Source organism: Fukomys damarensis, unplaced genomic scaffold, assembly GCF_012274545.1.
Source record: "Fukomys damarensis isolate Sample0158 unplaced genomic scaffold, DMR_v1.0_HiC HiC_scaffold_20, whole genome shotgun sequence".
In the NCBI taxonomy this organism is placed as follows: domain Eukaryota; kingdom Metazoa; phylum Chordata; class Mammalia; order Rodentia; family Bathyergidae; genus Fukomys; species Fukomys damarensis.
The window spans coordinates 38,011,121-38,037,560 of record NW_022900932.1 but is presented as its reverse complement, the minus strand read 5'-3'; the positions used below and the strand labels follow the sequence as shown (position 1 = coordinate 38,037,560).

Here is a 26,440-nt window from a genome sequence, read left to right as displayed (position 1 = left end):
ATGGAATGAGAAGATTTGAAGGGAAGTTTCACATCCCTGGGATTGTGTCCTTTCGGGGATTACTAAATGAGAATTAAATTTCCTTAAATTAAAAAAAAAATTCAAACTGACAAATGGAAAGTCTGTTGATGCCAATATATTTCTAAATTCAAAGTTACAGAAGAAACACTGCACTTTAAGCAATGCTCTAAATGGATAATTCTTTAAATCTAGAGCTTATTTTTATCTTCTGTCATCATAAAAACAATTTCATTATAAACTTCTTGAGGGGCATTCATTGCCCAGATAAAGTCCAAGTGATTGTAAGGAGGAATCTCCTTGTGGTAAATGAGATTGGAGAGTTTTGGAAGCAAATCATCAACATCCCGGGGATCAGCCAACAAGTCATGGCCACCATTCCACACTGCAATGGGCACGCTCATGGCTGTCACGTTGTAGAAGGGAGGAGTGATCTAAAACACAAAACAGAAAGAGTCACAGTTCAGGTAACCACACTTTACACCCAGTATTTATTCTTTGGGTAGATTTGTAATATTAATTAGGTTAGCATTACAAGTAAATTCTAGCAAGGATTGCTCTAAAAAATGTCCCCTTTATCTGTAGAGAAATTTAGACACAGTATGTGTTGGATCTATGCTTCTCACTCTAATGGGCCTGTCAATCACCTGGGAATCTTGTTGAAATGAAGACTATTTCAGTAAATGAGGGGAGAGCCAGAGATTCTGCATTTGGAAGGTGACTGACCTGTTGGTTCTGAACCATGACTTGAAATGCCAGGTGTTAGATAATGATTCATAAAATTAAAACTCAGATTTCAACTCAAGCTGAAGGAAATAGATTTGATCAGATTCTAACATTGGCAAATTGTTTCTACTACTCTGAAGGATAATCATTTCCTCCCCTCTGAAGTATAATCTCCTCAAAATATTCTGAGTTATTTATTTTGGGTTTGTATTGATTCCACATTCTATCACTGAATGTCCATTGGTTTAGTTAAAGAGCTGTTTTTATTTAATTCTACCTGATTTTACTAAATGTGGCTTTAAATTCTGAGAAACAGTATCATCAGCCCCATTTTATATTTTTAGAAAATCACCGTTAACACAGATTTCAAGGAAAAACATAATGAAATGCAAAGAAACAAAAGAATTACCTCCAATTTTCTCACAAAATACAGACATCATACTTTAAAAAACACTAATTCAATATGTTAAATATTTCTCTATTCTCAGGTATCAAGTAGCCAACCTGCCACAGAAACAGTTTATCATATGTAATTATCCTAGCATTTTTAATGTTTTCCATTATATTCATTTATTAGCAGAAATAGTTTGGAAAATACCTGTAATTATAAATCTACTTGCTTTAACTAATGTCCCATTATTCAGAGTTTCCATATGCTAGCTCCAGCTCTTAAATTAGTGTCACCGCTTCAGTTAGTTCAAGGCCAACTTGACCTATTATGGACTTGGTTGGAAGGAAGATGGACTTGGAGAAAGAGTATTCCAGATTCACTTGGCCCTCTAAGATAAATTCATCTGATTATCAGCATTACAGCCCAGATAATTCAAAACAAGCTTGAGCTTTGGAGCTACAGAAAGATGATGGTTGGGGAAAATAGTTCCATGGTATTGTTGGTTTGACTTGATGGTATTCTTAAAACCTCTTTAAAGACATCAAGAACATAAAATAAAGAGATATAGAATGTTGTTACAAGGTCATATGAACCCCTCCTTAATTTCAAGTTATAGAAACAGATGAAAATTAGTAGAATTGTTTAGCTACTACTACTTGCATAGAAAAGCTAAGAGAAGAAATGTTTACAGAACAATGTAGCATACTTTCCTTGTTCCAAATTAGTCAGAAATAACATGAAAGTTTATTCTGAGCTAAAGATATGTATCTCATTAAATCATGTCGATAACTTTGAGTTTGGGTAGAGTGATGCAGAAATTATTGCCCAAGCTCATATCAACCACCAATAAGATGAATTCCTAAGCTGTGTCCTTTGTACTACAAGTGAGAAGACCGTTCAGTATGGTTGTCTGACTCACAAGGCTTGTGCATGCTGAAAATGTTTCCAGCCTTGACCTTCAACATACCCTCTTTCTCTTTTGTACAGGAATATGTTCCTACGAAATTACTCCTTTGACTGTCAGTAAAGGAGGGAATTGTTCACGAAAACTAGAGATTCCAGCTCTATTAGGAATGGTTAGAATTATTAGCTTATTATGTCAGTTGATTGCACATCAAAAAGAAAACAGTGTGCTGGAGGACAGGGTTAAATGCAGGTCTGTGCAATGACAACAAATGTTGCTAAGCCCTGGAAAGGCTCAGTGTGGGGTTGTATGAGCACAGCATTGGTCCCTAAATGGGAACATGGATAGAATAATTTCTTGTTTAACCTTTTATATCTTTCAAGATGTGAATAATTTCAATTTTAAGAAGCTTACCTGATTAAAGTGTAACATGTTCAGATATGGGCTTCCCCAGTTAAAAGCTTGAAATTTTCCAGACCTACCAGCCTAGTGGAGAATAATTAAAAACACAAAGAAATAAAAATTATTCTTGCTATATGAAAATAAAATTCAAATATTTCCAAATAGTTTATCTTCAACTTAAACAAGTATTTAAAATCAGTTTTCTCATTCAAAGCAAAACTTAATATCATGTAGGAAAAGGTATGTATACAAGCTTAAATGCAGTTTTGTATGAAACAATTTTTTTGCATGTGCCAAGTCACAAATATCACTTTGCTACCCAAAGCACCTGTTTTTATAAACTTTCTTTATTTTAAAATTTTTTTTCAAAAATGTTCATTCATATGAATGCATAGCTATCTTCACGTGATAGTCACATGCCAGAAAGTTACTTTCCAGAAGCATTTGACAAAATGTTTTCAGAATGTACTTTAGGTAAAGTTCAAGTGCTCAGACCTACAAAATAAGTTTTAACAGCATTGGTGCAATAATACCTGGGCCCAGTGGAGGATGTCTTGAACAGAAGTTCCTGCTGGATTATGTGATATATACACATCCAAGCGACTCTAAAATCAAACATACACATGCATACTTAGACACATTTGGTTTTCTGGAAAATAGCTAAGATCTAAATTCTCTAATTCCATTAACGTGTTTCAGGGTAGCTTTTACCAGAAGGATATGAGCAACAGAGTAGGATTGGAATTGAGGCTGACTCAAATTTATATGCTTAATTACTTTACAATATCGCACTTCCTCACGTAAGTTTTAAAACCCTCAGTCAATGCAAAACAGGTGCAAATGCAGATTAAGAGTATGGGCAAGGATACATAGTTGGGCTAAAGTATGTTTTGTAAAATGTATGGGAATGAATAGCAGCATTAAAAATTCTTAAAGTAAGATTTCTTCAATGCCTACTATCTTCCCAATAGAAATACTGTCTCAGTTATATGGTTTCATGCCTTCCATCACAGAATTTAAATGCAATATCAATTGAGTGGTTGGTCACAAGTGAGTACTGAGCCCCCTGCAGGGTAATTACTTACCTGCAGAGCAATTTAGATGATAGCAGGGAGCAAGAGATGACAGAATGGGAATAATAACTTGAGATTACTCTTGGGTTTGCCAGGGTACTGTAAACACAATTCTGAAGCTACTTCTAGTTCTTTTATAAACACCATTTCAAAGTGAAGATGAAAAACCTTCAGATACGTTCATCAAAAGATTCAGAATATAAATTGCAATGAATACAAACCGTGTTGAAGTTTTTACTGTCAAATCCACATATGATAAATAAGGCATTACTGCAGAGAAGATCCATCATTTCACGGGAGCACACCTCAGTAGCAAGAAATTGATCAAAGAAGTTGTGTGGCATAAATATTTTATCACCAAATATAGTCTGAAAAATAAAAGAATCATTCCAGCACCACAGCAATCAAGCTATTTAAAAAAAGCTACTTAATTATCTAATCTACTCAGCAGGTGCCTTTCAGCAGATGATATTTTCTTATTTCTGTATGTATTTGTAGGAATTTCCCACACTTTATTTAATTTCCACAATGAAATTGTGAAATTGACAAGGTGGATATCAGTACCAGGTGACTATTGTTGCACTGAGAATTGTACTGGTTACTGAGAGGAAGCCAAAGACACAGCAAGTTACAATCTATTTGGGGCGATAAAAGTTGTGGCATATTTCTATTCCAACGTGTGCAATTTCAGCAGCAAACTGGAAAGATCAGGAGAGAAAATAATGATTCCAAGTCATATTTTCAGCAAACATCTGTCCCAATTATTTTAGGGGAAAGAAGCCTTTTTTTTTTTTTTCATTTCACATATGAGAAAACATGAAGTTAGTGAATAGCATCTTGAGCTGATTAGAACTGTATGATACCTAGAGGCACAAGCTTTTTTAAAAATCACTTTCTGTTTTATTATCAGAAAATCTAAGTAGAAAGTTCTAGATCAATGCGACAGTAAGTACATTCAGCATCACCACAATAATTTACATTTGAAATAAAAGATTTACAAACGAAAGTGGACATACGTAAAGTCTCCTGGCTTTGGATGTACACATTAATACAAAGTAAAAATAAATGAATAGTACAATACCATAGAAGGAAAATTTTATGACATTTTGTATTCTGAGATGAAACCTCATAAAATAATTTGTAGGGGGGGCTTCAGTGGTGGGAGAAGTAGAATTAGCACTGAAAACGTAAAGATTATTAATTAGCTACTCTGTATGCCTACTCAACAAAGCACTTAATATTTATTATTTTTCTGAAGTCTAAACTATTGCACCTTCTCCATCGAAAGATGAATAAACTCTTAGAAAAAGAGCTCTTAAGAGAGCTAAGAGTATTTAATTAGGGGTCTCAAACTATGTGCTTCACTCAATCACAGATTCCTTTCCTCTGTTTTGCCTTTCTCTTCCTTTCCTTTATTTCCTCTTCCCAGTTTCAAGGCCCCGGTGGGCTGTGTTTTTGCATTGACTATTGCTTTGCCTTTTGTTCCCCACTCCTTGTTACCAGAGTGCAGTTGCAGTTTTGACACATCTATGTAGAGTGCTTGGTAAGGGATAGGTCTGTAAAGAAGCAGAAACCCTAACAGGTATTGGTGGCTCGCATAAAACTAACCAAGAGTAAAGACGCAGATGTTATCTCACAGGCTGTCAAGGGGATTCAAATGTGGTCAGTGCTACAAAGAAGTAATATAAGCATCTACAGTTCCGTTTTGGGTTACAAACATGTTTATCCAGCAGATCTTTTCGTTCTCTTTGTATCACTTTGAAATCCATAGGAAATTATGTATTTTAGACTCATTTAACTAAAGAGAATCACATACCTTGAAGAGAAATGTAGGAATATAGGAAAGCTTTTTCAAAAGACTTTCAGTATACTTTACAGTGGCCACTGGAGCTAATGCATAAAAGGTTTTGATTCTTTTAGCCAACTTGGGATTGGTAGAGAAGGCAATAAAACCTGAAACAGAACAAGGAATAGGTCAAGAAGGGATGCGTGTAGGTTTGTTTTAACAAGTGTGCCATTATCTTGCATTACTAAGGTGACATCAGAGACAAGCTGTGAAATTGGCATTTCTGCTTGCTCAGATTTCATGAGCATGATAGTCACGATTTTAAAATCTACACATGTGAAGAAGAATGGAAATAATCAAAAGTGGAATAAAATAACTCCAAAAGTAGCAGATTGGAGTTATTTGACATTTAACAATTCTACGCACTTTAATAAGGCCCAAAGGAAATCACATTGCATCTCAATAATTTAATACCTTTATGAACTTAATCTAATATCCCTAGCTAGTCAAGAAAAGCTAGTATATTGTGTTCAATATGTACCATTAAAAAAAGTCAAAGGATTATGTCATAGATTTCCATCCAAAAATGGTAACTTTTTTTTTTTCTGATTTGGAGAATAAAGGAGTAAATTTTAATCTAAAGAAACTTCCCACTTTTTAACAAAAGACTCTCAGATGACAATAACCATGCATCATTGATTCTTTCCTGCCTGGTTGCCTTATGAATCAGAGGCTGGTCTTCAACACTCTCTCTAGGAAAAGTGTGACTGACACAGCTGTGAGCCCACTCTGCTTTAGTTCTACAGAAGACCTGTTTTCCCAAGTTTATACGCACCCTTCCAGGGTAGCCTGCATCTGGTCAAGAGGTATGAAAGAAGGCCAGGCCCACTGGCCCCACTCTGAAAGATTCTGATGAGCCATTTGTACAGGGCCAACTGAAGCCTTCCTGGGATTATTTCCTCGCCCACCTTCTCCTGGCTACTCTTGCTTTTTGCCTTTCCCCTAAAAGTGCTTCTCCAAGAAATATCCTGAGAATTCACCTTCATCTTCTTGGAACCTTACCTGTTCCACTACATCTGTTATCATGAGTCTAAAATTCTACTATTGAAATCAGTACACACATTTGGAGAAGAATTTTGCAAATTTCCACCACAGCTTTCACCTACTTTCCTGCATGTGTGTCCCTTTGTGGACATTTCAATAACTTGAAACTGGTAGGAAGAAGAGGCATCAGGTAGAAGTGAGGATCAGCACTAAAAACACATCATGATATCTTCATACAGCTTCCCATTCCACCTCCCCACCTCACTCTCACCTTTCTTTCTTTTACAATTTCTCTTGTGGTCTCTTGAATGCATTTTGCTATGCTTTCATCCCAACGGCTTGACCACAGCTGCTGTTATAGAAGTCCCCTATCACTTCTAGAGTGCTAAATGGTTAGCTCTCAAAATTCATTTCACTTGATTTGTCAGTAACTTTTTCATAAATGACTATCTATTCCTTTTTCAAGTACTTTCTCCCCTTGTCTTTCAGAACAACAGATACTTTTGGCTTTCTTTTTCTACTGTATATATCATTACCATTTTTAGTACACATTTCACTTTGTAATTTTTGTTGTTTCCCAGCTTTTTCCCACTAGAGTATAAATGGTGTGAATGTAGAGATATTAAACTATTTTTATTATTGTATTTTTAGATATGTGATAGTTCTATTCTCCATAAATATGGTTAAATACATAAAATAAATTCAATTCAGAGGCTATAAGATGCTGGCTTGAAAGTCAGATTGCCTGAGCTGATATCTGTTGATCCTATCAGTAATACATCACATTATCTTGGACAAATCATTCACCTCTATGCTTCATTTACCCTTCTATATAATTGAGATAATAATTGTTCCTATATAATTAGGTTGTCATAGGCATTAAATTTTATAATAAGTAGAAAACAAATGTAAGTATACTCAATCTCACTGGGAAGAGGTCTATAAGAACTAAACTCCCTAGTCTCAATGTACCTTTACTTACCAATGGTGGTACCCTGAGAATGACCAACATAATAAATCTTCTCCTGTCCAGTTTTCTCTACAATGAAGTCAATTGTGGCTGGAAGATCATATTTAGCCATTTCATCAAAGCTACAAGAAAAATGACAAAAAAGCACAATATATTTTACTACAGTTTCTAAAATCCATGCATATTTATAGATAAGACTCTATCTGAGAATTGGAAAAGGAGACTCTCTAAGAATTTCTACTTGTAAACTGCTAGTTAATGTCAGATGCCCTTTGGGATGGTTTCTTGTAAACAACTGACACCATTTCTGAAGCTCGGAACTGTGGCTGCAATCTAATTCAAATAAGATAGTATCTGTAGTTGGGAATTACTTTCATCCCTGAAATGGAAAGTCAGACTTAAAAAGCCTTTGCATGCTGTGTTCCAATGCCATTTCATATGAATCCTATCTCTCTCTCTCTGTAAATATAATTCTACACAAATCATTCAGGATGTTATTTTGAAAATGAAAACTCTAGTTCAAAAAAACTTTTTGGTGGTTTTTCATTGCATGCCTGATAAAAGCCTCTCCAGTTATGTCTCCGGTCACTCTCCCTCTTCCTCACTGCACTAAGGACCCTGTGTTCCTGCAAACTCTTAGAACTTTCTTGCTCTAGCATGATCAACTGAATTCTCTTCTGTTCTGTCTCCATCAGTAATGTCCAGGAATAGCGTACAAGCCGGCCGGCAATAGGAAAACCTTCGACGATCTCTCCATGTCTGAATTTTGTTCTTTGATGATGACACAGGTTGCTATTATCCCATGCCCAACTGGGTTTAATATTCTCCTGAGTCCACATGGGTGCTTCTTTTGGATTTTTCTAGGCTCAGTAAATTTCCTTGCTTTAGATATGTTTCTCATCCCATCTGGAAAAGTATATTCAAGATCCTCTCATAGTGGTACTAAGGTCATAGGAAGTCGGGAGAAAAAACTGCCTTTGGAGTGATACAATAGAATACTCCAAGAAAAAAACAGAATGAAGAACAGTTTCCTTCTCCTCCTACTTGGAATATAATTTATTAAAATGAAAGTGGATTAGGGATGAAAAATATGCATGCTTTCAGAGCACAAAGTTTACTTTTAGTTGTCCATTTTGATTGATTCTTTCCTTACCTGAAAGCCCAGAATTCAACTGAGTCTGGTGAGAAGTACAAATTTCTCCTAGACCAGGTGTTGCCCCTGCTATTTCCCAGCCACACATCATAACCAGCATCTGCCAGGATGAAGGCCAGGCTGTTGTTGGGAAGGTTTGCAATCCAGTTTGTGGCTGATGCAAGTAAACCATGCTGCAAAAAGGCCACAGGCCTATGGCCTATGGAAGAAAATTGATTAAAAACTTCATAGATTTATTCTTTATTCTAAGATAAATATGCAAATAGAAGGAAATATATTTTCTTGATTGAGTTCAACATACTTAAAATCTGAATTATCTTTTCTCATGCTGTTAGCATCTAAGATACTAAAGATTATCAGTTTATTATATCCCAGCTATACCTCAATAATGTTATTAAAGTTATATTCTCAGAACATATGCAGGTGTAACCAGAAAGTAATCTAGGAGGGCAATGGGTAGTAACATTTCATTCTTTCTGTATGCTATGATTTTTCTACAGTGAGAAAAACATAAATTTTAATCAGACTAGCAAAAATCATCCTTCTTCATTTGGCAAATGAGCCTCAACTGTCTTCCCATTCTCAATTGCCTCCACAGCATGCTCCACTACATTCTTTTGATCCTCTAGGACTCACTCAGCTACTGTGTCTGAGAGCAACTTTCCTTGACTCCCCTTAGCTGGGTTAGGTACCTTCCTCAGGGCATTCAGTTTAACATGCTGTGCTCAAGTTTGTAATAGCGAAAACTTGGAAACAGCCTATTTGCCCATCATTTGGAGACTGGATAAAGAAGATGTAGTTTTTCTATAAAATGGAATATTACTCAGCCATAAAGAATGAGAAATTAGAGTCATTCATTGGAAAATGAATGCATATTGAGGATATACTCCTAAGTGAAATAAATAAGTTACATATGTATAAATACCGAATAGTTTCTCTGGTGTGAAAAACTATATGGTATGTAAGATCCTGCTGGTGGAATTGACAATGTGAAATAGGAAGAAAAGGGCTAAAGGTGTAGGAGAAGTGGGAAAGGTAAGGGGAAGGTAATAAGGGAAAAGAAAAAAATGAAAAAATGGAAATAAAGTCTTTGTAAATGGGGCAGGGAGGACAGGGTGAAGGGAGAGCAGGGGTATGGGGAAAATATGAGAGCCAAGACCTGTCATGTAGAGGTACAAGATCCCAATAATGAATGTAACTGTACTGTATACCTAAAATGTACCAATAAACTCAATGAGAAAAAAATAGTCGTGCACAACAATCATTAGTCTATTTATCTATCTCATTGGTTTAATGGCGATCTCCCTGAAAGCTGGAAAGATGGCTAATTGTTATTCCATTTCCAGAATAAGCAAGCATTAGATCCTTACTTATAAATGAAAGAAGGCAAACAAAAAGAAAGAGGTGTAGGGAAGGATGGAGGGAGAAGAGAAGAAAGGGAGGAAAGGAAGAGAAAAGAAGGGGGAAGGGAGCAAAGGAAGGGACGGTTATACCTCTGTTCTCTGAATTTTTCTTCCCATAAGGAATTCTGTAGACTCCGAGGATATAACCATCTTCAGTCACCACATCGTACTCTTCACATGGGTATCCCCAGTAGGAAATCATTTGGCTCTGATGAGGAAAGCCCAGTGCTTTATGTTTTGACTTTTAAATACATCGAATGAATAGATATTATTACTTTTAATTGGCTACTTAAAAGTTTAAACCCACTGTGATTCTAAATCATAGTACTATGTCTTATTCTTACATGTTTTTCTCCTGTGCCCGACAACTTACAATATTCATATATACTTCAGGGCTGTCAGCTACTTTTCCCAAGAAACCATGCGTAGTTCCAAGTGCAGATATGAAACTTGTCACTGTTAAGAACAACCACATTTTGGATCTGCCTGAAACAAGAGTAACCAGTGGCAAGGTTAATCCTTTACACTTTCCTAATACTCACATTTGTGACAATTTCGCTTGTAGGCAAAGTAGAGAAAAGCTTGAGTTTGATTATATTCTGTTGGACAACAAACTGAGACATGTGGATGCCAGCAGATTCATCTTAATATTTAACATATTTTCACTCTTTAATTTTTTTGTTTGCTTGTTTAAGAACATTTCCTACTTTATGTCTAGGTCTTATTGAGGAAATCTAAATTGGCAAAAAAAATCTTCAAAGTATCACACAAAACATTCTTATACAAAACATTTCTTATACATTCTTATAAAACTTTAAAACTTTTGCCAACTTATTTTGAGAGTCAAAACTGAGAGTGAAAATTGTATGGATGTTTGATGAACATAATGCCTCTAGATTCAACCTTATTATAATGCACGTTTACCTATCATAATGTTTTAAATATGATTTATAGTGCCATTTTGTTATATTTGTTGTTAAAGCATTATATGGATTGATTTATTCATTCATTTCAGGGATTCAAAAATTGCCATCACTTCCTAAAAATATCACCATAATTGGAGCAATCTCTGAATATAATTGTAGGAAACTTATTGGTCTTTTAATTTTTTGCTAAGATGTTATCACATTGAAATTACTTAGGGAGCCTTGAAAATTATAAATCAGCAATGTATTGATAACCTGGTATATTTTTCACAAGTATTTAACTACAAAAATAAAAATCAGCATTAGTATTTGAAAAAGCATTCCATGGATTTTCTAAAGCAATCTTTGCATATTTTACAGGTAAAAAATAGCCACCCACTTCTTAGATAACAATAATAATTTCAAATATAATGAATTAGCACTATTGCATAAATGATCACATAATTATGCCACTCCAAAATTGGTAGACTTTTAAACTATAAGGCAATACAGGATGAAAGCAACACAGGACAGTGATCAAATGTGCTTTTTAGATTAAAAATATGCCATTTGATGATCTTACTAGATCTCATCTCTTATAAAAGCTAGGAAGGTTCTAGTTTAAACTGACTTGCCAATTTAAAAATTCGTAAACCTTGCATATCAACATGTGGTCCCTGGGGCAACTGCTCAGCATTTTCTGAGACAATAAGTAAGTATTTAATACACAGTCAAACTTAATGGAATTGAGATATTGTTTTTTTGGTTTTTAGTTTTCACATTTCATTTAAAATTTCAATTTATAGAGTTTTCATTCTTCAAAGTAGCAGTGCCATAGGACTCTACTTTTCTAATCTTGTGGTGGTAATTATCACTTGCTTCTGAGTAAAGATAATATTTGACATTAGACTCAGAACATTTAAACTACCTTCTGTGTTGTAATCACCAATTAAAACTATCTTTATCATCAAATTTAAGGAAAGAACAAACTCATATATAAAGACCAACCAGTAATGTTCTAGCATTCAAACCAGAACATTTTAATCAAATGTCTCAGAAACACATAATTTTAGACTCTCTATTCCTTCCATTAAGTATTTTGTCATTGTAAAATGGCAAGATTTAACTATAGTTTGAGTTAAAGTGCATTTCAACAACCCATGTCAACAACATGGGCTCAAAAGTGTTCAATAAAACATTTCTTGATGTCATTATGAATATTTATTACAGTAATGGAAGTAAAGCTTTTAACATGTCAGGTATCTAAACATTGAATAAAAATAGTTATCATTTATATAATTTTACTTAATTCTCATAATGACCATGTTAGGTAGATAGCATGGATTTCCCATTTTGCAGATAAATAAATAAAAAATAAATAAATGAAGTGGCCAAGAAGTCTTGAAAGCAAATGAGCCTATTTTTAAAACCTATTTTCAAAGATTGTATTCTCCTCTACTAGAGTGCTTCTTTAACATGACCTTAAGCCAGCTTCTGTGAGGATCTACTAGTAATATTCTCAGATAAACTCACATTAGTGGGCCCACATTTCTCTACTAAGAGGTTTATAAGTTGAAGAAATGTATCAATAACCTTTGAAGCTTGGCAATGTCACTAATAATGTCTAAATAAAAATGATTTGATTTGGTTGACATTAAATTTTTTGTCTTACCATATCAAAGCAGCCAATTCATATGACATTATACCTAGGACTGGTCTATTGTTTCTTAAAAGGGAGAGTAAGAGACAATAAACTTTCACCTATGGCACTCATTACAACAATAATCTAACTCATCATTCAATAAGAATTTTATGTAAAGAAAATAAAAAAGAATAAGCCATAATTCAGATTGACACCTTTCTATAAATGTATATACAACAAATATATGAGCTTTTAAAAATGACACAGTTAAATTAAAGAGAGAAATGAATCTGAGGATTCAAATAGTTTTGCTCAGCAGAAGTTATACTTACTATATCCTCAGAAACAGGATTATGTTTTTCTGGATGCTTAATATTTTGGTTAATGGTGCATTTAGTTCTTATATACAAAACCTTCATCAGTGGACCAAATTATTCATCTTCTGATTAAATTACCATAAAGACTTACTATCTAGACATCATCTGATGTTAGAAAGACAAACCTAAAAATCAAACAATGCATTCAAGTTCACACATGTAATATTAAGTTCACACCCTTTATTTTTAAGAGATGCAAATATTAGCCAATGGAGCTTTGATGATTATAAAGGATTTAAAAAACATTAAAATAATTCTTGATAGCTTAAATATATAAAAATTATGAGGCACATGTATAATATAAAGTTTGGTTCAGATAAGGAGGCTTAAGGTGGTAAAAGGCTCCAGCTCTTGCTCTTTAAAAATGCAGCACAAAAGCTGTTCTAAGTAGATGGTTAGATAAATGAAATGTGATAAATGAGGTGGTTAGACAAATGAGCAGAGATTAATGTTTCATTATAGTCTTTGACCAGACTCTCTTACTCTGTACATAATGATTTAACTAATATCCAAAACCAAGGCCCTGACCTTTAAGAAGAGATAAGTGATGACCTTTTCTTTGTATAAAATCAACTAGTTAGAGTTTGAACAATGTGAATGTACTTGTAAGTGAATTACGTACTTGAACTTTTTGTTTGAAGTAGTTAATTCTTTACAAGTACCATGAACATCTGTACCTCGTAATGAAAAAAAAAAATACAATCACATTTTGACTTGTTAATATCATTTGTAATTTAGTTTTAGAAATCCAGATTGCTTATTAGCACGTAATATCTGGTAAAAATAATAAAGAAATGACCATTGTTGAAAAGGACATATAATGTTATAAGCTGATACTTTCCACCAAGTCCCACTATATAACGAACTAACATTCCATTGTTTGAAAAAACTAGGAAAAATCAGGTATATCAGATGCCATGAATATTTACATATTTTATATACCAGTATCCTGACTTCACTCAACTTTTGTAGACTTTCACTGATAACCAGAGTTTTAAAATGAGAAGATACAGTTTTTATAAGGATCAAGATAGCCAGAAATGATTTTGCTACCTTAATGCAATTTGAATCAACTTCACTAGCAAATAGGAGGCAGCTCAACCATGTTTCTTTATGTAACTGTCTAAATTTAAGAAAAAGAATTCAGGATGTATTCCATTAGTGTTTTCCTATAACTGAAGTTAAAAGTCTGGAAAAATGAAAGCCGCTGCAATTGTTGAAAGACTGCTTACTAAAGGACAATGCAGCCAACAGCTAATTGTTTCTTACTCCTTTATGAAAGCCATTGGAAAACATGGCGCTTTCTCAGCTCCATGGTCCCTTTTCTCTGGCTGTCTTTCTTTAGATCTCAGCTTATACATTGCTTTTTTTGAGAAAGACCACCTGGCCATTGTTCTCTTGCTATCAACATGGGCCTAGGACTCTTTATTCCTATGCACCCATAAAGCCTTATAAATACCTCTATTCTGAAACTTATTGATAAATCATTACATCTCCTTACCAGGGTACACACACACACACACACACACGCACACACACACCCCTAAGTTCAGGAACTGCAGTCTGTTCAATCACTATTCTATTTTTAATACCTAGAGTTTGTTTGGAACAAAGCACATGACCAATAAATAAATCGATAAAAAAATGTTAAAAAAAGAAAAAAATTGTACAATTATCTGTATACACTTATGCATAGTAGTACCAGACATATACTTTTAGTAAAACATCTGATAAAGATCAAAAAATGATGTGATTACTTTCATGGATGTATAACACAGAAGAGAACATTTAAATATATGAAGAAAAATGTGATAAAATGTTACAACACTCATAACAGCAATAGAAAACTTTCTTTTAAAATCATTTTCATTCTATAAATTCATGGGATACAGTATAATAATTTGATATTTTTATACAGTGTGTAATGATCAAATCAAGGAAAGTTAAAATTTCCATCTCCTTACAAGTTTTTTTAAAAATTTTATTAACAGATAATGATTGTATAATTCTGTTGGGCTCAGTAGTATATTTCAATGTGTGCATGAATTGTACAAATAAGATAATGGCAATTGACATTTCTATCTCCTTATCATTATTTTATATTTGTATCAAACTTTTCTCTTCTATTTATTCATTCAATATATAATTTTGTGGACTATAATCCCTCTACTGATCATTGACTATTAGAATTTATTTCTTCTATCTATGTTCGGATGCCCTTTCCCATCCTTCCTAGCCTCTAGCCATAGCATATGAATGTTAACACCCACATAGAAGGGGGAACAGATGCAATTTGTCTTAGAAAGCTATATCCTGCTAAAAGAAAAAAATTTAACTTAAGACTTGTATAAATTGTTCCATTGAAAAGACATTGATAACAAAATATTTAAGTCAGACATTGACAAATGGTGCATTTAATTGCTTGAGGCTTTAGGTAAGACAAATCAGAATACGAATCTAGTGTGGAAAAAAAGTCTTTGCATCAGGCTATAAGAAGCCAAGAACAGGAAGAATGATTATTGTGTCATCCTCGATATGCCACTTATTCACAGGACCTTAGTTTGTATAATAAAGGATATAACAATAACACAATCTGTCTGCCCAACTACCTGTTAGATTTGTCACATATGTGACTTAATTTGCTTTTGTTGCTTGGTGCTTCTTACTCAAGATTCGAGATTCACTTCAAATGTCACCTTCATGGTAGGGACTCCCCTGAATTGCCTGGCAGAGTTAGCACATTCTACCCCTGGTTCTCCTAAGTTTTAGTTTGTGCCACTGTACTAGAATTTGCAATTTTTTAAATATGTTATCTGTTCTGCTTCTTGATTTGTATGATGAATGAAAGAGTGGACATATGACTAATTGAATGAACATAGGAGATAATATACTACAGTAGCAAATATTTTAGAAAATTTAAAGTGTTGGGAAAATAAACAAAATAGTATTTAAGTAGCACTTATGTTGACCTTACTGAATAAACACCAACATCCCCAAGAGCACTCCAGCCTATCCACAAGCCGATGCTACCCATTACATAATGTAAAAATTTTCTATCATTTTATTTTGATTAGGGAGAAGAGTAGTTATGTTCAAAAACATGGACTCTGGGGTCAAACTGGTTAAGTTCAAAATTTTACTCTGCTATCTACTACCTGTATTAGTTTATATCAATTTTCACCTTCTTATTTCCTTCATTTGTAAAACAGGGCTAACAATGCCTATTCAGATGGTTATCATTAAAAATTAAATGAATTAATGTATACAACGTACTTAGAATCAGGTATAGCATAGATAGTAAGTGGTGCTTTTAAAAATAATGAATAAAGTGGCTAATTTCTCAAGACCTTATTCACCCTTTAATCAAATATTTATTGAATTTCTATTAAATACTGAACACTGCTCTGGGAACTAGAAATAGTGTTTTAAAAGGCAAACAAGATTCCTGCCCTATAGAACTTTACATTTTACGTACAAAGAGATATACAATAAAGAAATGTACTGTGAAGAAATAGAGTACTATAAGAAAGAACACAATAATAAATGCCTGGGAACACACTGTGCTCTTAGACCCAATCCTGTTGATTGTAGAAAAGTAGAGATAGAAGATGAATGAGGTCAGGGATTTGACTTGCTGGTATTTTAAGGATCAGATGGTAGGATCTTTCCTAGGACAGTTGGAATTTTTCATAGACACTTAGGCATATGGGATTGTGGAGGAACAGGCTAAATAAATATAAGGAAAAAAAGATGTTGAACAATCACACTTAAAAGAAACACCAGGGGTCCTGGGATTTAGCTCAGTGGTACTGCACCTGTCTCACAAGCACAAAGTCCTGAGTCCGATCCCTGGTACTGGGGAGGGGGAGCAAAATTAGATCTTCATGAATTTTATTTATGTTATTATTGTTAGTGAAAGTGAGCATTAAAATGTATAAACTCTTGATGCAAAGATCGGTTGCCTACTAGCATAAGGTAACAGGTGTATACCAGAGTAGCCCAACCATGCCCAAAAACATTATTTGGTGTCCTTCTACATACAGATTGAGATTAGAGGACAATATTTTCATTCTTAATCTTTAAGGCAACAGTAAAATAGATTACTGAAAATCAAACCGGATCTGCTTTGTTGACTGTTTTTTAAAGAGAGAAAGATAAGTGGGTTTTAGAATTTCTAGTCAAAGACCAGTTTGAGTAGCTGGCTATTTTCCTGGTCTGGCCAATTGTTCTGAACTAATCCCATAGGCCTAGGGATAAGGATATTGATTCCACCTAGAGTCAACAAGTTTCAACCCTAATCTCGGTAAGATTGGCCTCCCATTACACAGGAAGAAATGTTCTGAAAGATTTCTTGACACAGGAAGTCACATGGAGACTCAAAGAAGAGGCTTTGTCTAAGAGAAAGAGGTGTTGGAATAGTATCATTGAAAACTCTGCACCTTGGAGACAGAAATCTCCTAGGTGCTAAGAATTTAAAGGGATACATTTGAATTAATTTATTATCAAACAATTCTAGCTTTCTTTCTTGATTTTAGAGTTGACTATTCAATGACTGTTCCTCAAGCTATATATTCTAAGAATTTTGAGCTTATTAGAAATTGCTCAAAATCTTAAAGGAAAAGATAAAGAATTATTTGTCTAAAATTCAAAAATTTTATTCTTTCTTTGAACAGTGTCATAAAAAACGACATTAAATCTAACCAACTAAAAAATTCAGAAATTATTGTCCATATAGAAAATTCTATATACTTGTCTCTTCTGTTGTTCAGTGTATTATTAAAATAAAAAGTCCAGGCATATCAAATACATTTGCAAAATTAATCATATTATAGTCATGGAATTCTATTTAAACAAATAAAAATGAAATATTGAATGCATCTTTTTCATTTTTTATTTTAATGTGATGCAAGTAGGTATTAACAAAGAAATATAAAAACAGTTCTATGAAAAATAATTTTTCATACAAAAATAATTAGAGAATGACAATGGTAAACACACTGTGTATCATGATCCTAAAAGAATATATAATATATTTCTTCCTACTTCACAATATCTATTACATATTTTGGTGCTTATACATACTTTAAGTTTCTCACACCAGAAAGACAATGTAATATTTGCACATATGTGATTGATTTATTTCACTTAAGAGTATGGTTTCAAGGTACATCCTTTTACCTAGAAATGCATGATATACATTATAAAAAACAACCATCTTTTTTTATCCATTCATTGGTTGATGGGTATTTGGGTTGTTTCCAAGATTTAGCTATTACAAACTGTGCCATGATAAACATACATACGCATTTATCACTTTTAATTATTTTGGGAATATATTGAGAAGGGGGAGGATTGGGTCAAATTGGACCTCTAATTCCATTTTGGGGGTTTTTTGTTTATTTGTTTATTGAGTTTTCTTTTTTTGGGGGGGGTAGTTTGAGACAGGGTCTCACTATGTAGTTGAGATTGACCTGGAACTCACTATGTAGTCCAGGCTGATCTCGAACTCACAGCGATCCTCCTGCCTCAGCCTCCTGAGTGCTGGGATTACAGACATGTGCCACCATGCCTGGCTTCTAGTTTCTCAATCTTTATGGCTGAGTAGTACTTCATTTTATAGAAAAACCACATCTTTATCCAGCCTCCAGTTGATGGGCATTTGGGTTGTTTCCAAGTTTTAGCTATTTGCATGTCTTGAATGACCAGTGATGTTGAACATTTTTCCATGTATTTTTTATTTGCCATTTCTATTTCCTCATCTTAGAAGTGTGTATTCATCTCTGCTGCTCATTTTGGGATTGGGTCTTTAAATTGAGGGGTTTGATTTTTTTCAATTCTTTACATATTCTAAATATTAGACCTTTGTCTGAGGAAACACTGGCTAAAATTTTTTTCCAACTCTGTGGATTGTCTTTTCACTCTGTTGGTGATTTCTTTTGCTGTGCAAAAGCTTTTTAATAAGATAAGATCTCAGTTGTTGATTCTTTTGTAGCATTTCCCATATGGTCTGGGTTTTTTTTTTTTCATGAAGTCTTTGCCTATACCTATGTTATACCTATGTTCTCAAGAGTTCTACCAATCTCTCTTCCAGCAGATTTAGTGTCTCTGTTTTAATATTTAGATATTTAATCCATTTCGATTTCAGTTTAGTTCATGCTGAGAGACACAGTTCCAGTTTTAGTCAGTTTCTACAGCACCATTTATTAAAGAGGCTATCCTTTTTCCAATGAATGGGTTTGGCCCCCTTTTCAAAGATAGGATGGCTGAATGTTTGAGGTTATTTCTGCATCTTCTAATTAGTTCCATTGACACTCAGGTTCTGTCTTTGTTTTTTTGTTGTTTGGTTGGTTTTGGTTGGTTGGTTGGTTGGTTTACTCTTTTTTGCCAGTACCATGTTGTTTCCATCACAGTAGCTCTGTGGTATAATTTCAAGCCAGGAATTGTGATGCCCCCTGCCTTGCCTTTGTTGCCCAGAATTGTTTTTGCTGTGCTAGGTCTCTTTTGATTCCAGATGAATTTTAGAAATGTTTTCTCTAGTTCTATGAGTTATGCTCATGATATTTGGATTGAGATTTTATTAAATCTATATAACAATTTTGGAAGTATGGCCGTTTTCACTGTTGGTTCTTCCTACCCATGAGTAAGGGATATCTCTCCATTTTCTGATATCCTTTATAATCTCCTTTTTCAGAGTACTGTAATTTTCAAGTTAAAGATATTTTACCTCCCTTGTGAGATTGATTCCTAAGTATTTCAACTTTTTTCAGTGCTATTGTGAAAGGTGTTGTTTCCCTAATTTCTCTCTCAGTGAGTTTATTTGTGTACAGGAATGCTATTGATTTTTGAGTGTTCACTTTGTATCCAGCTATGCTATTGAATTTGGTTATTAAATCTAGAAGATTTTTGGTGGAGTTCTTGTGGTCTTCTACATATCATGTCATCCACAGCTAATGATAATTTAACTTCTTCCTTTCCTATCTTTATTCATTTTATTTATTTCGCTTGTCCAATTGCTCTGACTAATGTTTCCATAACTATATTGAATAGGCGTGGTGATAGTGTACACCTTTGTCTTGTTCCTAATTTTAAAATGAAAGCTTTCAGTTTTTGACCGTTTAGTATTATGTTGGCTGTTGATTTGTCATAGATGGCTTTTATCAGATTGAGACAAAGATCATCTATTCCAGTTTTCTCCATAGTTTTTGTCATGAATGGGTGTTGGGCTTTGTCAAATGAATGCGTCTTGTGGCCAGGGATTTAGCTCAGTGGTTCTGCCACCTGCCTCCCAAGTGCAAAGTCCCAAGTTTGATCCCTGTTACCAAAAAAAAAAAAAAAAAAAAAAAGGATGCATTTTATTTTATCATATTTTGTTAAACACAACTTGCTTAAAAAATGCAGTAGTCAAGTAGAGCTAAACTGATTATTTAATCAAATTATATTATCCATTAATCTAATTTTTTATGTATAGAAAGTTGGTCTAACATCTTAAGAAAAAAACATATCAAGACATTATATCTGCAAGTTTTTCAAGTCAGTAACTAATTCCAGGTTTACTTGATTTAGCTAAAAGATAAAACCAAATAAACTGATTTGTAAACATGTTAACCTTTATGATATGAATGGGAATAAACCATACTTTAGTTTAAAAGGCTTTCCCAGTATTTGAGGCATTTGCAATAGTTATGCCAACATGTCATTTTTATTGACCTCATCAACCTCATGTGTACTCTTCAAATACAAGGAATTTTGAAGTAAGCAAAGCTCCTACTCACAGTTAAAAAAATTCAAAATTTGAACACATTTGGCTGTTTTCTTTTTTAAGTCAATGGATGATTTTATTTTATCTCGGTTGTATACACTTTCAAGGAAAAAGGAAGACTAATAAATAGCAAGTGTCTCTTCAGAAGCTGCAGGATAACTATGATCCATAATTAATTTTATGTGGGCTCTAATCAGTAGGGATAGGTAGGACAATATACTTTGGCATCTTCTCATTCTTCATTTTCATGGTTCCATATCACTTTAGAGGATATTGTAAACCTCCCCTTGGTGATAAAAAATTTTCAGAAACAGTAATCCAATTAGTCAACCTTACTTGTTCTTTAATAATTGATTTTCCCCAGTCCATATTGATCAAACCCATTCTCAAAATTTCAAATTTATTGGGAAAGAGCTAAAACAATGAAGGATGAAGAGAATAGGTTGCATTTCCTAGCCTAGATCCACCGACCTCCCTCACCCTAATGGCCTCCATTATTTTCCTTTTTAGCTTTCTCCTCTATTTACCCCTTTTTGTATTTTTTACTGAAATCATAGGGATTAAAATAAACAAGTAGTTAAAATCTAATCAGTAGAAACCAGAAAGGATGTTTAATAGTTTTTTCCAAGATATTGGGCAGAATATATATTTCTACCAATTAGTAAATCAGTTTCTTAGTGATCTCCAAAGCAAGAAGTTTTGACCAAAGGGACAAGAATGTTGTCTCTCGCTTCAGGAGAGCCCCGGTGGGAAAAGGCATTAGATAAAGACAAAAAATCAGACTCCAGATTTAAAACCTAAATGCAATCCTGGGGCTAATAAATTCATAGTGCCAAACATTTTTTAGAGTCCAATGAAGACAATAAGATAATAATAATTAATATTTTGATGAACTTTGAACCTTACATTAGCAGAAACTGAGAATAATCTTCAAAGGACACTAATATCTATGAAATATCTACCATCCCAGTATAAAGTAGCAAGAGAAAGAATTAATGACATCTTTAAGAGAGTGTGGTGTATTAACTAATGGTCAACTTGGAATGCTCTGCTGAACTCAGTCAGCATTGTTCTGTGCATGGCAGACCCACATCAGGATTATTGCCAAAGACATAAAAAAAGAAATGGAGGGGAAGATGGTAAGCTATTGATTTTTCTGGGGAGGCTTCCATGGCTGGTTTTCCTCATGCAAACTTGACTGTTCTCATCATCTGAGGAGCTCAGGTCCTTGCTGTTGCTGGGAATGGTGCTGTTCTTGTCAGGAGAGCTCTGGTCTGAACCAGGACACTCATCCCTCAGTCTGCTGGCACAGATTATATTTATTTTCTAGCTTCCACCACTAGCTTTTTGGCCTTCTCTGGTGCAGATCCTGTATGAGGACTTACATGAGACGTTGCCATTGGCTGTAGGCCTCTGGCTGGACTCATGGAGGCTATTCTCTTGGGCTATTGGACTTTAGGTGGACTTGTGCAAAATACTGAGGTGGGATCCAGCACCTTGGTCAGGTTATTCGGGTCTCTTGTGTGTAGACAAATCTCTGCATTTGACTTTTTGGGTGGATATTATAAAATAATCCCATAAATTATGTGTCCTGTGTTAAATGTATTCTTTTGCAAACTCTGACTACAGAGAGTATTCCTGAATGAACACCAAGAAAATAATAATTTTGAGCCCTGAGATTAAAAACTCTCTTAGATAAGCAGGATTGAATGTTGATATAGGAATTCTGAAATATAACTGAATATAAATATTTAATGTAACCTTTTATGGAATTCTTATGTCAGAGTTTGTAGCCCTTTGGGACAAATAGGTTTTTGTTAAGCATCTTGCCAGACTTTTTTAATATTTGGGTAACCTCATGTGAGTAAGTTAATTTGGTAATATTCAAATCTTATCTTGTTTTATGTACTTTCCTAATTTGATCTATTGTTCCTATCTCTAAATCCCACCTTCTAATTTTACTTCCTGCTTTTCATCTGTAATTTGTACTCTGGCTCCTTAAAATCAATCACTTTCTCCTTTTTTAAATTAATTTTTATTAGTACATGCGTGTAGTACATAAGGATCGTATGCATCATGAAGGATGTGTACAGGTGCATAGCACAGCTTAACTCTTTTTGTTGTTGTTGTTCCCTTCCTTTCCCCTCTCCTCCCTCCAATCCTTCTTCCCTTCCTCATTTATAAAAACTCTATTTCTATTTTTACTTTAATGCTGTTTGAAAATGCTTTTCCCTTCCTTCTCTCCCTTTTCCCCTAATCTCTTATTCCCCTTCTAATTTGAACAAGTCCCTCCTACTTCCTAATATCTATATTCCAGTTTGCTCCTTATTTATACTTTGGGTTCTCACCCAAGAGAAACAATACAATGTGTATACTTGTGTTTCTAATTTATTTCACTTAAGATTCTGACCTTGAGGTATATCCATTTACCTAAAAATATCTCAACTTTATCATTCTTTATGGTAGAGTAATACTCCATTGTATGCAAATCCCACATTCAATAAATTAATCAAAGCTTAGACAATACTATGCTTCTCTTTCCTCAAAAACTAGGATTATCTCATTTGAATATTTTCCCTTAAATCACTTATTTTGAAAGTCCCCTTCTATAGGAGGCTTGAAGGTACATGATGTTCTTCATTACCAAGAGTTATACTTTCATCATTTCTCAACCTCCTGAATTTCCCCTGGGAACCTATCTTAAGTGGTTCATGAAACCATTTTGCAATGTTAAAAGCAATGCAAACTTTCTTATCAAATGAGATAAAAATTTTAGTTAAAGCCAAGTGGCAGGTCAATTGTGGTTTGACTGTATCCTCCAGAAAATTATCAGAAATTCAACTGAGAACTCATTTTTCTAATTCACTAGTTCTCAAACTTTTTGTTTTCAAGAATCTTCCAGTTCTTAAAATTATCAGGACCTTACAAATTTTTATGAGTTATGTCTCTCTCTGATAGATACAGATAGATAGATAGCTGTATGATAGATATCAGTGAGACATATGACGCCTATTCATAGTTTTGTTAATCTCCGTAATGTCTGATTTAACAGAAAAGTGGGATTTTCATATTTGTGCCTTATTCAGTGTATCATCTATCTATATGTATCATGTACTGTGAAGGCTCACAGAAAACTACATTGTATACTGATGACAGAATATGAATGATAAAAGGCAAGTAATGTTTTTCACTATTACAAAAGCATTTTTACTTACTATAAATTAGTATTACTAATTAAATAATTTAATGCTTGTTTGTACATCACAGAATTAGTCCCACTGATCTACCATGTCTCTATGACTGCATTAAAATATTACTATCTGTTGGCTATCAAAGAATTAGTTCAATTACAACTACCTATACTCTAATATAATAGGTAACCATTAATCATTTCTGATGCTGGATTACTGACATCCACACGGCATCACCAGTATCTTTTCCTACTGTCTTTTTTTTAATAGGAAGGGGGAATCTTGGTTATTGAAAAATAAAGAATTACAGGTGCTACGCCATTACAAAAAGAAGAAGCTCTGTAACAAGGAGGCTTACTAAAGGTCACGGCTCATAGTTATTAGTAGGCAAGTCAAGACTAGAAATCCAAGAATGCTCCACTCTGATGCTCTTTCCAGAATTCCCAGAAGCAGAAGTTACATTTCTTCAGAGGAAAAATAAACCATAAATGAATAGAGTATATTGTATTTTGCTATATAATATATATATATATATATACATGTACAATATATGTTAAATTTGAGTGTTTTGTAATCCTGTCATCAACCTAGTGCTCCCCTACTCCTCTCATTCTTTCTTTGACTTGCTCATTTTCTTCATTTACAGATGACTTCCAATATATTTAACCCAATGTCTTCCTAAATTCCATTACCATATATGCAACTGTTAATTTGCAGTCTAATTTTGATTCTGTTGTCTATTATCTCTTGGATCTTTGGAAGTTATTTAACTGCTATAAACCCAGTCTCTTCAGCTCTGAAGTAGAAGTGTTATTAACTGATTTAGCATACAAGAATTCACTGAGACAGTGTATGTAAAGCTCAATTAATGTGGATATTGTGATCTTTTTATTAAGGTTTTCTATGGGAAGACATTCATTTTTCTGTTTGTATAAATGTGTATCATTCTGTGTTGAAGTTCTTGGTGTACTTGTCTTCAAAACACCCGCAGAACTGGAAACAGGAAGTGAATCCTGTAAGATACTTTAAACCATGGCTTAACTGTAAAGATATATACACATAGAAGAAAGTCAGTGAATGCTTGAAAAACAAAGGGAGGAAGATGGCTGCAAATGATGACACATGATTTCTATAGTAAGATTTTTTAAATCTGAGATTATATAAACATCTTTCTCATGCTTTCTGGAAGCTGGGAGTTAATGCTTAAGTAACCTCAGAGATCACATTTATTTTTTATTTTTATTTTATTTTTAAAATGAATTTTATTGGTACATTTAATGTATACAATATAATGACATTTGTTGTTGGAAATTTGCATCTTTACATAATCAATTTTGGTTCTCATTTTTTTCCCATTCCCCTGCCCTCCCTTCAACCCCTCCCTCCCTCCCTATCTACAGTCTTTCTTTCCATTGTTTGAAACCGAAAGTCTAAATAAGGACTAAAAAGGTATAAGAGATCAAATTTATAATCAACTCTTATTCATTGAAAATTAATCAAGGACACGTGTCTCCACCCTGAAATTGGATCTGAACATTAGACGGCCTTAGAGTAGGAATCAAAAACCTACTTATTTTGAAAGAATGAAATAATACAGATCAGAACAGAAATTAAGGAAATTGAAACTCAAAATTACAAAGTATTAATGAATCAAAGAGCTAGTTCTTTGGAAAGGTGAATAAGATTGATAAATCCTTAGGCAAACTTACCAAAAGAAGGAGAAAGAAGGGCTAAATTAACAAAATTAGAGATGAAAATCAAGATCACAGTGGACACCTGAAGATTATTAGACATTATTTTGAAAATATAAACTCTAATAATTGCAGAATCTTTGTTTGTTTGTTTATTTGTTTGTTTGAGACAGGATCTCACTATGCAGTTGAGACTGACCTAGAACTCATTATGTAGCCTAGGCTGGTCTCGAACTCACAGCAATCCTCCTGCCTCAGCCTCCTGAGTGCTGGGATTACAGGCGTGCGCCACCACACTTGGCACAATCCTGAAGAAACAGATAAATCCCTAGATACCTGTGGTCCCCCAAATTGAACCAAGAAGTTATAAAACTTCTAAATAGATCAACAACAAGAAATCCATGCAGGAGACAAACTCAACCAAGAAAAGCCCCAAACCTGATGGCTTTACTATAGAGTTTTACCAGCCATTTAGAGAAAAATTAATGTTGATGCTCATCAAGCTTCTCCATGTAGAAGTAGAAAGCCAAGGAATACATCAAAACTCACTCTATGAAGCTAGCATTACTCTGATAACAAAGATGGATAAGAAGTAAAAAAAATTACAAACTAGTATTCTTCATGAACATAGATACAAAATTCTCAATAATATTCTTAAAAAGAAACAAAAATTGTAAAAGGAATTTTTTCCCTTATTTCTCTTTCTGTCTGTCTGTTATTTGTGTATAGAAAGGCTATTGATTTTTGGGTATTCACCTTGTATCCAGATACTTTACTGAATCTGTCAATTAAGTCTAGAAGTTTTTTGGTGGAGTTTTTTGGATCTTCAATGTAGAGTATCATATCATCAGCAAATAATGATAGTTTAACTTCTTCCTTTCCTATCTTTATTGCTTTAATTTCTTTCTCTTGTCTAATTGCTGTGGCTAATGTTTCCAGAACTATATTGAAGAGAAGTGGCGATAGTGGGCATCCTTGTCTTGTTCCTGATTTTAACATGAAGGT

General features: G+C 33.9%; 1 protein-coding gene across 1 annotated transcript in view; it reads right to left on the bottom strand.

Annotated features, from left to right (window-relative positions):
* Positions 1-209: 209 nt before the first annotated feature.
* Positions 210-26,440, bottom strand: part of Lipf (lipase F, gastric type) — an 83,086-nt gene continuing 56,855 nt past the window's right edge. The window contains exons 2-10 of the mRNA XM_010605020.3: positions 10,244-10,356; positions 9,961-10,078; positions 8,468-8,666; positions 7,327-7,436; positions 5,331-5,467; positions 3,736-3,882; positions 2,975-3,046; positions 2,454-2,525; positions 210-452 (exon numbers count right to left, since the gene is read on the bottom strand). Of these exons, the coding sequence (XP_010603322.1) occupies positions 210-452; positions 2,454-2,525; positions 2,975-3,046; positions 3,736-3,882; positions 5,331-5,467; positions 7,327-7,436; positions 8,468-8,666; positions 9,961-10,078; positions 10,244-10,345 (1,200 nt within the window). The 5' untranslated portion in view covers positions 10,346-10,356. The remainder of the gene's footprint in view (positions 453-2,453; positions 2,526-2,974; positions 3,047-3,735; positions 3,883-5,330; positions 5,468-7,326; positions 7,437-8,467; positions 8,667-9,960; positions 10,079-10,243; positions 10,357-26,440) is intronic.